The sequence below is a fragment of the Stenella coeruleoalba genome (genome assembly GCF_951394435.1).
Source record: "Stenella coeruleoalba genome assembly, chromosome: 15".
Lineage (NCBI taxonomy): Eukaryota > Metazoa > Chordata > Mammalia > Artiodactyla > Delphinidae > Stenella > Stenella coeruleoalba.
Window position 1 is genome coordinate 10164499 of NC_137161.1, and position 14771 is coordinate 10179269.

General features: G+C 45.7%; 1 protein-coding gene across 3 annotated transcripts in view; it reads left to right on the forward strand.

The window, feature by feature from the left end:
• Positions 1 to 14771, forward strand: part of ATP9A (ATPase phospholipid transporting 9A (putative)) — a 136809-nt gene that overhangs the window by 104904 nt on the left and 17134 nt on the right. For all 3 annotated transcript variants that reach the window (XR_013831626.1, XM_079945246.1, XM_079945247.1), the window contains 5 exons: positions 879 to 1049; positions 2586 to 2684; positions 11665 to 11754; positions 11849 to 11993; positions 12806 to 12870. Coding sequence is in view for 2 of the 3 variants with exons in the window: in XM_079945246.1 (XP_079801372.1) it covers positions 879 to 1049; positions 2586 to 2684; positions 11665 to 11754; positions 11849 to 11993; positions 12806 to 12870 (570 nt within the window). In the remaining variant the exon portion in view is untranslated. The remainder of the gene's footprint in view (positions 1 to 878; positions 1050 to 2585; positions 2685 to 11664; positions 11755 to 11848; positions 11994 to 12805; positions 12871 to 14771) is intronic.

The following is a 14771-nucleotide window of genomic DNA, read 5'->3' on the forward strand; positions in this document are numbered from 1 at the left end:
TGAAGCCCTAATTTTTTTAAGCTGTAAAAGATGTTGGATTTGAACTCGATCATTGACTTTCACTGCCAAGGCTTCCAGTATAAATATGTCTTGTTAATTGTCATCTCATCCCATGGATTGTGTGTTCCTTGAGGGGGAGGGTCCTTGTTGTACCCCCAGTCCTGGCACAAAGCTGAATGAATGTGTTTACACGTGACTGAAGGGGAGAGAGACCAGGTTGGGGGAAAGGCTTCTGCGGCCCTTGTCCTGCTCCACCCAGAGAAACTGTGCTTGGGTCTGTCACTTTTATGTGCTTGAGTTCTTTGTAAAGTTTTATTTAACGAGAGTTCTAGCCCTGATAAAATTCTACCTTTCTTTCAGTTTTAAAGGCATATGCTTTGTGACTGCTGTATCTTTGTTAACACCGTAAAGAGGGGATAAACAGAAGGGTTGGGTCGATGGGCTTTGGAAGTAAGACTTTGTCTTTAGACAACCTGGTGGTCAAGAGTTCTTGGTTACAGAGCATATGCTGTGTGGGGAGAAGCTACCGTCTTTTGAGGTCTCGAGTTGTACTAATCCTTGTAAAAACCCAGTGAAGCTGGGGCCGTTACTGCCTCTTCGGGGAGGAAAACAATTGAGGCTCAGAGAAGTTAAGTGACCTGCTAGAAGTTGCACAGCAGGTGAGTGTAGAGCAAAGGGTGGAGCTCCGGTCTGTCCAGTTCCAGCGTCTGGACTGATAAACTGGGAAGGAGGCTGGAGGTCTCAGTTTCACCCCTTTGAGGTTCACCCAGGTGCTGGGGTCCCTGCCCTGTGTGGGGGATGAGACGCTCCCACTGCCAGTTGGTCCGCCTTGCACCTCTCCATCCTAAGTGGTGACAGTGTCCCCTGGTGTGTCCCAGGCCCGCTATGTCCAGGCCAAGCTGAGTGTGCACGACCGTTCCCTCAAAGTGGCCACAGTGATCGAGAGCCTGGAGATGGAGATGGAGCTGCTGTGCCTGACAGGGGTGGAGGACCAGCTCCAGGCGGACGTGAGGCCCACCCTGGAGACCCTGAGGAACGCCGGCATCAAGGTAGGGTGAGCCTGCCTGGACCCACTGCTGAAATAGGTTGCCACATGGCAGTGACTTCCAGACTTAGACCAGTGATCCCGTCAGCGGAGGGTGAAAATTAGAGATGGGGGGAGGCGGGGCCGAGGATGGAAATAGTGACAGGGAACCGGGCTCGGACAGTGACCTGTAGCCCTCCCATCCTCGACAGCTGTGGAAGACGTCTTGCGTGTCCGCGCTTGCTGCCGGCTTCCCCTCTGCATGCCGGGCTCCATGGAGACAGGACCGAGAGCATCTCCTTAGCTCTCAGGACCAGCTGTGTCCCGCGCATTTGCGGTGTTTGTTATATTCTTGTTGAGTGTCCGGCCAGCCAACCAATCTGTGTTTTGGTCTGGGTAACTGAATGACCACCCAACAGAGTGACCATCTGCCCCAACGAACTGCCGTATTTACATTGTTGTTTGGGGCCAAAAAGTACATATCTGGTAGTTTAATCCGGAGACGCCAGTAGAGGGCGTCTGGGGAGCGGGCTCCATCTCTGCGGACCCAAGCAAGGGATTAGCAAACTCATCGGCTAGAAGCTCCTGAAAATACGTAGGTTAAGCTGCCTGCCTCTGCCAAGAGCAGCTCTGGGCTGCGTCCTTGGGCCCGCATCTGGCGCGAGTGCCCGTGAGCTGAGCGGGGCGATGTCAGCAGGACGGATGAGGCCTGGGCCTCCGTTTCCCACCTCATAAAGTTACTCTGAAGGAACAACGCACAGCACTTAACAGGTGCCCGGCACGGTGAACACTCGGGGAACCTTTGTGGTTATTTTCTTTCCTGCGCTTCCCCTGCTGCCAAGATATCCTTTGTCCGATGACTCTAAGGCCCCCACCCCACTTCCCCACTGGGAGCAGAGGGAGCAGAGGGTTAATGGGTGAATCAGCAGGGTAGGAAGCACATCCGTTTAGACTCTGAAGACCTGGGTTCTGGGCCTGGTCGGGACAGGAACTAGCTCTGTGGCTTTGGGCAAGTCACCTACCCTCTCTGAGCCCGCCACACTGAGGTGCACAGTGCTCAGTTACGAGGCGAGGAAGGACCTGGCACGTTTACTGTCGGCGGTTTAGTTAGGGTTCAGCCCCCTGAGATTGCTCGGGGGCATCCGGCCACGTAGAAAGACCCTGTGGAACGTGACAAATCAGTGTTTCCTGTGGGACATGGAAGTGACCCCTCGTCCATACAGCCTTCCCCTTCTTTGAGATTATTTATTGCTTTAAGAAAAGTTTCCGGAACGGGGATTAGGAGGGCAGAGGCTGAGCTTCACGACGTCTACTGCAGCACGTGGCCAGTTTTGCAAAAGTGCCACACCAACTTTTGCTACCACCAGCGGCAGACGCCCAAGGTCTTGAAGCCCTTGAACTGGGGCCTTTCCTGTGGTTCGTTGGGGACAGTGTAGGCCTCAAGGAGGTAAATGGAACGTATCAAGTTCAGCTCGATGTGTTTGGAAACTCGGCTGACACAGGCGACACAGGCTAGCCTCAAACGCTAACCAAGGGGACCCCTTCCATGCGGTAATTTCAGGTTTGGATGCTGACGGGGGACAAGCTGGAGACAGCTACATGCACAGCAAAGAATGCACATCTGGTGACCAGAAACCAAGACATCCACGTTTTTCGGCTGGTAAAGCGTTGTCTGCTCTGGGGCCCTGGGGGGTGATGCTGCCGTTTGCCCTGTAGCCTCATAGCCTCGCTTGGACCCCTGGGTGGGTGGTGGCGGGAGCTCACGTCGTTGGTTTGGGTGGGATCACTGAATGACCCAGGCGAGGCTCAACGATTCCTGCCGGTGGTGGTGCAGGAGTGCCTGGTTACCGCCCCATGTTAATCTGTGTTCTTAACCCGGTGCTGGCTGTGGTCCCTTTGAGGAGCTGACGGGAGTTAGGTGTGATCAGCGTGAAGGATGCAGATGAGCTCATACGTGTGAAATTGCACATACAAGTCTGGGATTTCCCTGAACCCTTCAAAGCCAACTCCTTGGGTAGGAAATCAGTTCCAGATCGCAGATACTGGCCTGTCTTCCCTCCTGAAGGAAACCCTTGAGGAACCTTTAGAAGGAGGCGTGTTGGGTGGCAAATGAGAATTCCCTGCCCCGGTGGCCAGCACTTGGCCCAAGCAGTGCGGGCACAAGGAGCTGCTCCAGGGCTTGAGGCCAAGGACGGTGATTGGCCTTATTGAGTTGGGAGTTGGGAGGGGCACTAGGTCCCCTCTGGGGCCAGATGTGGTGGTCCTACTTATCTGTCATCAGAGCTACCAAGCCAAACAACTGGATCTAGATGTTTTGGGGGTCTCCCCCCATACCCCTGCCTTTGGTCTATAGCCCATTGAAGCTTTATGAAATCCAGCAGTTTCGGGACTAGCACAACCAGCATCGTGTAGAGACAGATACAGTGGAGCCTCATTATGGATTCTGTATTTGCAAATTCACCCACTCGCTAAAACTTGTTTGTAACCCGAAAATCAATACTCGAGGTGCTTTCAGAGCCCTATATGGACGCATACACAGCAGTGGAAAGTTTGAGTCATCTGACAAGTGAGTTCCTAACTGAGGTGGAGAGGAGCGACGCTCTGCCGTTTTTTAAAAAATTTATTTATTGATTTATTTTTGGCTACGTTGCTGTGTGTGGTCTTTCTCTAGTTGCAGCGAGTGGGGGCTACTCTTCGTTGCGGTGCACGGGCTTCTCATTGCGATGGCTTCTCTTGTTGCAGAGCTCGGGCTCTGGGCGTGCGGGCTTCAGTAGTTGTGGCACCCGGGCTCAGTAGTTGTGGTACACGGGCTTAGTTGCTCCACGGCATGTGGGATCTTCCCGGACCAGGGCTCAAACCCGTGTCCCCTGCATTGGCAGGCGGATTCTTAACCACTGCACCACTAGGGAAGCCTGCTCTGCCTTCTTGTCTCAGCTGTCAGGCGGACGCAAGGGTCCTTTTCAGTCTACTCAGTGCCACGTTTTTTGCATTTTTGTGGGTTTTCTTGTTAGCAGTTTCACTGTTTAACATGGCCCCCAGCACAGAGCTGGGAACTGACCATATCCCTGAGTGCAGGAAGGCTGTGATGAGCCTCCCGGAGATAAGCTTCCTCCAGGCATGAGTCATGGTCCTGTTGGCCATGAGTCTAGTGTTAATGAATCAATAATAAATATTTTTTTAATTAAAATTTTTTTTATTGAAGTGTAGTTGACGTACAATATTATATGTTTCAGGTGTGCAACACACTGATTCACAGTTTTTAAAAGTTATATTCCATTTATAATTATAAAATATTGTCTATATTCCCTGTGCTGTACAATATATCTTTGTGGCTTATTTATTTTATTTTAAAATTTTTTAATAGATCTTTATTGGCATATAATTGCTTCACAATACTGTGTTAGCTTCTGTTGTACAACAAAGTGAATCAGCTGTGTACATACATATATCCCCATATCCCCTCCCTCTTGAGCCTCCCTCCCACCCTCCCTATCCCACCCCTCTAGGTGGTCACAAAGCACCGAGCTGATCTCCCTGTGCTATGGGGCTGCTTCCCACTAGCTGTCTGTTTTACATTTGGTGGTGTATATATGTCCATGCCACTCTGTCACTTCGCCCCAGCTTCTCCCTCCACCCCCGTGTCCTCAAGTCCATTCTCTATGTCTGTGTCTTTATTCCTGCCCTGCCATTAGGTTTATCAGTACCTTTTTTTTTAGATTCCATATATATGTGTTAGCATACAGTATTTGTTTTTCTCTTTCTGACCTCAGTCTGTATGACAGACTCTAGGTCCGTCCACCTCACTACAAATAATTTCGGGTTTTTTTATGGCTGAATAATATTCCATTGTATATATGTGCCATATCTTCTTTATCCATTCATCTGTTGATGGACATTTAGGTTGGTTCCATGTCCTGCCTATTGTAAATAATGCTGCAGTGAACATTGTGGTACATGTCTTTTTTTGAATTATGGTTTTCTCAGGGTATATGCCCAGTAGTGGGATTGCTGGGTCATATGGTAGTTCTGTTTTTAGTTTCTTAAGGAACTTCCATACTGTTCTCCATAGTGGTTGTATCAATTTACATTCCCACCAACAGTGCAGGAGGGTTCCTTTTTCACCACACCGTTTCCAGCATTTATTGATTCTAGATTTTTTGATAATGGCCATTCTGACCGGCGTGAGGTGATACCTTGTAATTTTGATTTGCATTTCTCTAATAATTAGTGATGTTGAGCATCTTTTTATGTGCCTCTTGACCATCTGTATGTCTTATTTGGTGAAATGTCTATTTAGGTGTTCTGCCCATTTTTTAATTGGATTGTTTGTTTTTTTTGATATTGAGCTCCATGAGCTGTTTGTATATTTTGGAGATTAATCCTTTGTCCATTGTTTCATTTGCAAATATTTTCTCCCATTCTGAGGGTTGTCTTTTCATCTTGTTTATGGTTTCTTTTGCTGTGCAAAAGCTTTGAAGTTTAATTAGGTCCAATTTGTTTAGTTTTGTTTTTATTTTCATTACTCTAGGAGGTGGGTCATAAAAGATCTTGCCGTGATTTATGTCAAAGAGTGTTCTTCCTGTGTTTTCCTCTGAGAGTTTTATAGTGTCTGGTCTTACGTTTAGGTCTTTAATCCATTTGGAGCTTATTTTTGTGTATGGTGTTAGGGAGTGTTCTAATTTCATTCTTTTACATGTAGCTGTCCAGTTTTCCCAGCACCACTTATTGAAGAACCACCATTGTATGTTCTTGCCTCCTTTGTCATAAATTAGATGACCATATGTGCGTGGGTTTATCTCTGGGCTTTCTATCCTGTACCATCGATCTATGTTTCTGTTTTTGTGCCAGTACCATACTGTCTTGATTACTGTAGCTTTGTAGTATAGTTTGAAGTCAGAGCGCCTGATTCCTCCAGCTCTGTTTTTCTTTCTCAAGATTGCTTTGGCTATCCAGGGTCTTTTGTGTTTCCATACGAATTGTAAAATTTTTTTGTTCTAATTCTGTGAAGAATGCCGTTGGTAGTTTGATAGGGATTGCATTGAATCTGTAGATTGCTTTGGGTAGTACAGTCATTTTCACAATATTCATTCTTCCAATCCAAGAACATGGTATATTTCTCCGCCTCTTTGTGTCATCTTTGATTTCTTTCATCATTGTCTTATAGTTTTCTGACAAGTCTTTTGCCTCCTTAGGTTGGTTTATCCCAGGTATTTTATTCTTTCTGTTGTGATGGTAAATGGGATTGTTTCCTTAATTTCTCTTTCTGATTTTTCGTTGTTAGTGTACAGGATTGCTAGAGATTTCTGTGCATTAATTTTGTATCCTGCAACCTTACCAAATTCATTGATTAGTTCTAGTAGTTTTCTGGTGGCATCTAGGATTTTCTATGTATAGTATCATGTCATCTGCAAACAGTGACAGTTTTACTTCTTCTTTTCCAATTTGTATGCCTTTTATTTCTTTTTCTTCTCTGATTGCCGTGGCTAGGACTTCCAAAACTATGTTGAAGAGGAGTGGCAAGAGTGGACATCCTTGTCTTGTTCCTGATCTTAGAGGAAATGCTTTCAGTTTTTCACCATTGATTATGATGCTTTCTGTGGGTCTGTCATATATGGCCTTTATTATGTTGAGGTAGGTTCCCTTTATGCCCATTTTCTGGAGAGTTTTTATTATAAATCGGTGTTGAATTTTGTCAAAAGCTTTTTCTGCATCTGTTGAGATGATCATGTGGTTTTTATTCTTCAATTTGTTAATATAGTGTATCACATTGATTGATTTGCATATATTGAAGAATCCTCACATCCCTGGGATAAACCCCACTTGATCATGGTGTATGATCCTTTTAATGTGTTGTTGGACTCTGTTTGCTAGTATTTTGTTCAGGATTTTTGCATCTATGTTCATCAGTGATAGTGGTCTATAATTTTCTTTTTTTGTGATACCTTTTTCTGGTTTTGGTATCAGGGTGGTGGCTTTGTAGAATGAATTTAGGAGTGTTCCTCCCTCTGCAGTTTTTGGAAGAGTTTGAGAATAATCTGTTAGCTCTTCTCTAAATGTTTGATAGAATTCGCCTGTGAGGCCATCTGGTCCTGGACTTTTGTTTATTGGAAGATTTTTAATTACAGATTCAATTTCATTACTTGTCATAGGTCTGTTTATATTTTCTAATTCTTCCTGATTCAGTCTTGGAAAATTGCACCTTTCCAAGAATTTGTCCATTTATTCATGGTTGTCCATTTTATTGGTATATAGTTGTTCGTAGTAGTCTCTCATAATCCTTTGTATTTCTGCCGTGTCAGTTGTGATTTCTCCTTTTTCATTTCTAATTTTATTGATTTGCATCCTCTCCCTTTTTTTCCTGATGAGTCTGGCTAAGGGTTTATCAATTTTGTTTATCTTCTCAAAGAACCAGATTTTCATTTTATTGAACTTTGCTATTGTTTTCTTCATTTTTGTTTCATCTATTTCTACTCTGATCTTTATGATTTCTTTCCTTCTACTGACTTTGGGTTTTCTTTGTTCTTCTTTCTCTAGTTGCTTTAGGTGTAGGGTTAGATGGTTTACTTGAGATTTTTCTTGTTTCTTGAGGTGAGACTGAATTGCTATAAACTTCCCTCTTAGAACTGCTTTTGCTACATCCCATAGGTTTTGGGTCATCGTGTTTTTGTTGTCATTTGTCTCTATGTATTTTTTAATTTCTTCTTTGATTTCTTCAGTGATCTCTTGGTTATTTAGTAGTGCACTGTTTAGCCTCCATGTATTTGTGTTTTTTTACAGTTTTTTCCCCCTGTAATTGATTTCCAGTCTCATCACGTGATCAGAAAAGATGCTTGATACGATTTCAGTTTTCTTAAATTTTCCAAGGCTTGATTTGTGACCCAAGATGTGATCTATCCTGGAGAATGTTCTGTGTGCACTTGGGAAGAAAGTGTATTCTGCCACTTTCATGTGGAATGTTCTATAAATGTCAATTAAATGTATCTGACCTATTGTGTCATTTAAAGCTTGTGTTTCCTTATTTATTTTCTGTTTGGATAATCTGTCCATTGGTGTAAGTGGGGCGTTAAAGTCCCCTACTATTATTGTCAGGGTTGTTAGCATTTGCCTTATTTATTGAGGTGTTCCTATTTTGGGTGCATAAACATTTATAATTGTTATAGCTTCTTCTTGGATTGATCCCTTGATCATTATGTAGTGTCCTTCCTTATCTCTTCTAACAGTCTTTATTTTAAAGTCTATTTTATCTGATACAAGTATTGCTACTCCAGCTTTCTTTAGATTTCCATTTGCATGGAATATCTTTTCCCATCCCTTCACTTTCAGTGTGTATGTGTCCCTAGGTCTGAAGTGGGTCTCTTGTAGACAGCATATATATGGGTCCTGTTTTTGTATCCATTCAGCTAGTCTGTGTCTTTTGGTTGGGGCATTTAATCCGTTTACATTCAAGGTTATTATCAATATGTATGTTTCTATTACCGTTTTCTTAATTGTTTTGGGTTTGTTTTTGTGGGTCTGCTTCTTCTCTTGTGTTTCCTGCCTAGAGAAGTTTCCTTAGCATTTGTTGTAAAGCTCGCTTGGTGGTGCTGAATTCTCTTAGCTTTTGCTTGTCTGAAAGCTTTTGATTTCTCTGTTGAATCTGAATGAGATCCTTGCTGGGTAGAGTAATCTTGGTTATAGGTTTTTCTCTTTCATCACTGTAAGTATATCCTGCCACTCCCTTCTGGCATGCAGAGTTTCTGCTGAAAAATCAGCTGATAACCTTATGGGGATTCCTTTGTATGTTATTTTTTGGTTTACCCTTGCTGCCTTTAATATTTTTTCTTTGAATTTAATTTTTGTTAGTTTGATTAATATGTGTCTTTGTGTGTTTCTCCTAGGGTTTATACTGTATGGGACTCTCTGTGCTTCCTGGACTTGGGTGACTAATTCCTTTCCCATGTTAGGGAAGTTTTCTACTGTAATCTCTTCAGATATTTTCCCAGACCCTTTGTTTTAATCTTCTTCGTCTGGGACCCCTATAATTCGAATGTTGGTGCGTTTATTGTTGTCCCAGAGGTCTCTGAGATTGTCCTCAATTCTTTTCATTCTTTTTTCTTTATTCTGCTCCTTGGCAGTTACTTCCACCATTTTGTCTTCCAGCTCACTTATTCGTTTTTCTGCCTCTGTTATTCTGTTATTGATTCCTTCTAGTGTATGTTTCATTTCAGTTATTGTGTTGTTCATCTCTGTTTGTTCTTTAGTTCTTCTAGATCTTTGTTAAACATTTCTTGTATTTTCTCAGTCTGTGCCTCCATTCTGTTTCCGAGATTCAGGATCATCTTTACTGTCTGAATTCTTTTTCAGCTGGGTTGCCTGTTTCCTCTTCAATTATTTGGTCTTGTAGGTTTTTACCTTGCTCCTTCATCTCTGACATATTTTTTTTGCCATCTCATTTTTTTTTTTTTGATGAGTGGGATTGTGTTCCTTTTTTACTTGTTGTTTGGCCTGAGACTTCAAAAACTGGAGTTTGTAGGCTGTTGTATAGAACTGGGTCTTGGTGCCGACATGAAGACCTTCAGGAGACCTCATTCTGGTGAATATTCCCTGGGGTCTGGGGTTCTCTGTTAGTCCAAGTGGTTCAGACTTGGAGCTCCCACCACAGGAGCTTCGGCCCAACCCCTGGCTCATGAAGCAAGATCCTGTAAGCCGTGTGGGGTGGCAAAAAAAAAAAAAGAACAATAACAAAGTAAAAAATAAAATTAGACTAGGAAACTAACAGGTATGTTAGAAAGAATATAAAAATAAAAATATGGATGAAACAACAACCAGAAGGTAAAACAGAACCACAATAGTAAAAAAGAGGAGGAGAAAGAAAAAGAAAAAGGTGGAAAAGGCCTTGGCTGTGGAGGGTGGGGCCTAAGCAGGGGTGGGGTTTGGGTGGTGGGCAGGGCCTATGCTTAGGACCCACAGGGCTGGAAAAGGCCCTGGGGGTGTAGGGGGTGGGGCTTAGGCTCAACAGAACAGAAGGGGCCCAGGTGTGCCTCCTGCCTCTGGTCTCAGAGGGTGGGGGCCCCACCTGGGAGCCCAGCAGGGCTCGAGTGGGTGGGGCAAACGCCCTCTGCTGCTCTCCTCCAGTCCCCAAGGGCCTCTTCCGCCTGCCTCTCCTGTTCTCCCCTGGCCTCCTTCCTACACCCCCAGGACCAGTGGGGCCTGGAGGGGGCCTCTGAGGGCTTAGGACCCGGCCTCAGAGCAAGGCAGACTTCCCTGGCCGATTGGGCAGGGGAAACGCTTGGTACATCCCATCCCTATCCGAGCCCCTGAGGGTCCCTTCAGGCGTGGGAACCCCTCCCCCCTCTCAGCCACCCCTCAGGGGCGTTGGTCTTGTCTGGCCTCCACTTCCCCCCCTCAGTCCCCTCACGTCTTACCGGTTCGCTTGAGCATTCCTCCCATCTCTTGGGGTGTTGAGGTCCCCCACCAGCGTCCAGCAGGTTCCCTAGTTGTGGGGAGACGCAAACTCTGCGTCTTCCCACACCGCCATCTTGACTCCACCAGCCCCTTATTTTATACATAGTAACTTGTACCTCTTAGTAGCTTGTAACCCTATCTTGCCCCTCCCTGCTTCCCTCTCCCACTTGGTCACCACTAGTTTGTTCTCTATATCTGTGGGTCTGTTTCTTTTTTGTCATATTCACTAGTTTGTTTTATTTTTTAGATTCCACATATAAGTGATATCATGCAGTACTTGTCTTTCTCTGACTTATTTCAACAATACATATTTTCAAAGATGTCTTTAAACAGAGGCACATAGAAAATGAGGTTATGTATTGACTGATGGATAAAAATATTGTGACCAGAGGCTCATAGGAGCCTAGCTAGCCCTGTACCTCCCCCAGGAGCAGTGGTTTAAAAATCGCTAATTCAGTATTCACAGCAACTTTCCAGAACATAACTATTGCACATAGTGAGAACACACTGTATGCTCTAGAATTCAGGGGTTGCAAACTATAGCCCATATGCCGGCCACCTGTTTTTGTAAATAAAGTTTTATTTAAACACAAGATCGACCCATCTGTTTACATATTGTCTGTGGCTGCTTTGGCACTGTAGCGGCGGAGCTGGGTAGTTGTGACAGACTGTATGGTCCCCAAAGTGTGTCATATTTAACAGCTGGTCCTTCTTAGAAAAGCCCCTGCTAGATGCCTGGCTTCCAAGGCCTGCTCTGCAGTGGATGGGCTGTGACACGGTAGCCAGGCTAACAAATCTTGCCCTGTGTCCGTTTCCTTAGATGTAAAGTAGAACTATTATCATCATGCACCTCGAAGGGTCCTTGTGAGAAACAGATGGGGTGAAAATGCTTGAAAAGTGCTTATTTGGACAGTGCCTGGCACAGAAAGAAAGCACAGTGGCTTTGTGCTCTTATTTTTATTATGTGGGTCACAGCCATCCTGCGGGAAGTGCGAGGGGATGGTTGGCGTACAGGCCCTCCGGATTCCCACAGAGTCATAGCAAACAGGATCTAATTCGTCTCTGGCTCTGGGGGCAGGAGAGGGGTGGGGGCCCGGGCCGGCGGCCATGGTCTTCACGAGGCTGCAGGAAGCCACTGTTTGTTGTTCCACCAGCTCCGGAGAGCAAGACCTCCTTCATCCTGTCTTTCCTTCCAGGTGACTAACCGCGGCGAGGCCCACCTCGAGCTGAACGCTTTCCGCAGGAAGCACGACTGTGCCCTAGTCATCTCCGGAGACTCCCTGGAGGTGGGCACGGGTAACCCCGCCAGCAGGCTCCTCCCGGGAGCTGCCGTGTGGGAGGGGCCTTGGCCGACGCACCACCTCTCCCTGACCCCGCCAGGTTTGCCTCAAGTACTACGAGTACGAGTTCATGGAGCTGGCCTGCCAGTGCCCGGCCGTGGTCTGCTGCCGCTGCGCGCCCACCCAGAAGGCCCAGATCGTACGCCTGCTCCAGGAGCGCACGGGGAAGCTCACGTGTGCAGTAGGTAGGGGCTGCCGCGCCTGCGCAGACGACCTTCCCCAGGCGCGCTTGGGTCCTGGTGTTCAGGTTCCCAGGCCACTTTATTCGGGCCGTGACATTGACACCCCCTCCCCCTTTGGCCCTATTTTTGTTATTATTATTATTTTTTAAAGTATTTTGCTTTGAGAAAGAGTCGAGAAGCAAGCTGAGGGCTTTCCTCCTTAGCTTGCGCTTCCTTTGCCGGTGACATGGGACACAGCAGTGCCTGGGGGCTAAGACCACACTGCGGAGAGGAATCTGGGTCCAAACTGCTGGTTTTTCCTAGCTGAGGGTCCCGGAGGGCTTCCTTCCCCCAGCTGAGCCTGTCTGCTCATTGGTGGAAGGGGAGAGTAACAGTGGTTCTCTCAAATGGTGCTTAGGAGGGTTCAGAGGGGCAGTAGCATTTAAGAAGTGCTCGCTGCACTCGCAGTCAGCGTTCCCTACGTGCAACGTCGGTGATTGCTGACAATGGCGAGACACCCACACCTTGGAGGCAGGGCGTGCGGTGTTGTAAGTGCCCACGTGGCATGGACACGGTTCCCTTGCTCAGTGACTCAATGGCCAGGACCCTCAGCCAGTCACCTGGTTCCTCTGACTCTCAGCTCCTCTGCCTGTAAAATAAGAACGTGTTACTGCAGGTTGCTGGAGCGATTAAGCGGAGCAGAGCAGAAAAGACACTTAGCATGCAGTGAGAGGCAGCACGTGTATGATTATTTGAAGTAGCAGCGAAAAGCAAGGTTATTTTTCTTGCCTCTCCCTAATCTCCTGGCTCTTCTCTCTGGTCTGGGTGACCCGCAGGTGATGGAGGCAATGACGTCAGTATGATCCAAGAATCTGACTGCGGTGTGGGTGTCGAGGGAAAGGTGAGCCCGTGGGGTGGGGGGCGTGTGTGCTGATTTCTGCCGAGTGGTTGTCGTTAGGATGTGAAGTGGTTGTGTCGTTAGCTGGGAGTTGCTCCACCAGCTGGAGTTTCATTTTCCCTCCAAGACACAGCTTTAACGCTTCTGGAAATTCTAGATGACAATTACAGAGCATAAGGAATCATGTACCACAATTACCTGGTATTACAATCTGCAAGTCACAGATCCCGATCACTGTTACCTTACAGACAAATGCTGAGTCTTTGCTTGCCAAAACCTCATTTTTTAAAGTGTTTTGCTACATTCTTAGGGTGCAGCGAATGTACTTCAAACGCTTTCCTGGGAGTGTTGAAGCATTAGTTATCACACTGTGGGGTGATCTCTTGGGGATTATGGAAGAATGTGGCGTGGTTTGCCCCTCATTAAATTTACTTATTTTTAAAATTTATTTATTTTTGGCTGTGTTGGTTCTTCCTCGCTGCACGCGGGCCCTCTCCAGCTGTGGCGAGCGGGGGCTACTCTTCGTTGCGGTGCACTGGCTTCCCACCACGGTAGCCTTTCCTGTTGCGGAGCACGGGCTCTAGGCACGCGGGCCTCAGTAGCCGTAGCATGCGGGCTCAGCAGTTGTGGCTTGCGGACTGTAGTGCACAGGCTCAGTAGCTGCGGCACACGGGCTTTGTTGCTCCGTGGCATGTGGGATCCTCCCAGACCAGGGATCAAATCCACGTCCCCTGCATTGGCAGGTGGACTCCCAACCACTGTGCCACCAGGGAAGTCCTGCCCCTCATTAAAAGGCTAAGTTTGTGTGTTACAGTATAGTAGTTTTCCTCTTTCCTTCCCTGTCAACTGTGTGCCAGCCGTGTATAGTTTACCCTGCCCTCTCTCGTTTGTGATCTTGCGGTGACTGTAGGCAAGGAGACTGGTCACCACGTTTGTTAGCACAGTGTGTAAAGTAAGAGTACAGAGGCCGAGAGTGAGGGCAGGAGATGCTCCCTTATGTGTTTCCTTCCATACATTCCTGCATTTGGAATTTCCAAAAATGTTTTTTCTTTTCCACCTTTTTTCTTTTTTTCCCTGGTTTTCTGGTTCTCATCCAGTTGACAGTTACTTGAAATTGCAGAGTTAAGTGATCCTTGAAGGAGTTGTTATGTCTGAAATCTGTATGGATTCCTTTAATGCAGGTTTTAAGAAGCACACTTGAGTTTAGTAGATGGAATTCTTTACACGATGCTGATAGTACTAAAACATTTTCCCTTCTGTTCAGAATTATATTCTGATTCCTTTGGTTTTTGGAGTCTAAAAGTAAAAAGTGCTCACTGTAAAAAAAAAAAAAAAAACCCGAAACAATTTAGAAATGGATAAAGTGTATCCTTTCTTTTAGATGGCGGTATAAAACTAGTAACATTGGTTATTCTTCCAGAATTTTTGTCTATTTCTATACTAATAGTTATGGGTATATATATAATATTATATATACACACACAAATACATACATATGCATACACACATCTTACACATGTATATACAGTATTTCCACATAGAATGTAAAATTTAAAACGTTATACTATGCTTTTTTTAAACGCAGCTTGCCTAAATCTGTTACATCTTAGATTTCTTTATACATCAAAACATGTAGATCCACCATTTTGTACGTTGCCTGGACCTTTTTCATTTTGAAAAATGTAACTCCTTCAGAAAAGTTGAAATAGAACAGTGAGCACCTGTCCGCTCTTCGCTGTAATTTCCCAGTTGTAAACAGTTGCAGGATTCTCCCTCTGCTCTTCCTTCCCCTCTCTCCCGCTTTCTCAGAATCAGCTGAAAGTAAGTTGCGGATACGTTACCCCTAAATACTTCAGCTTGGATCTCTTAAGAACGGGTATATTCTTCTACCTAAGCAAAATAAC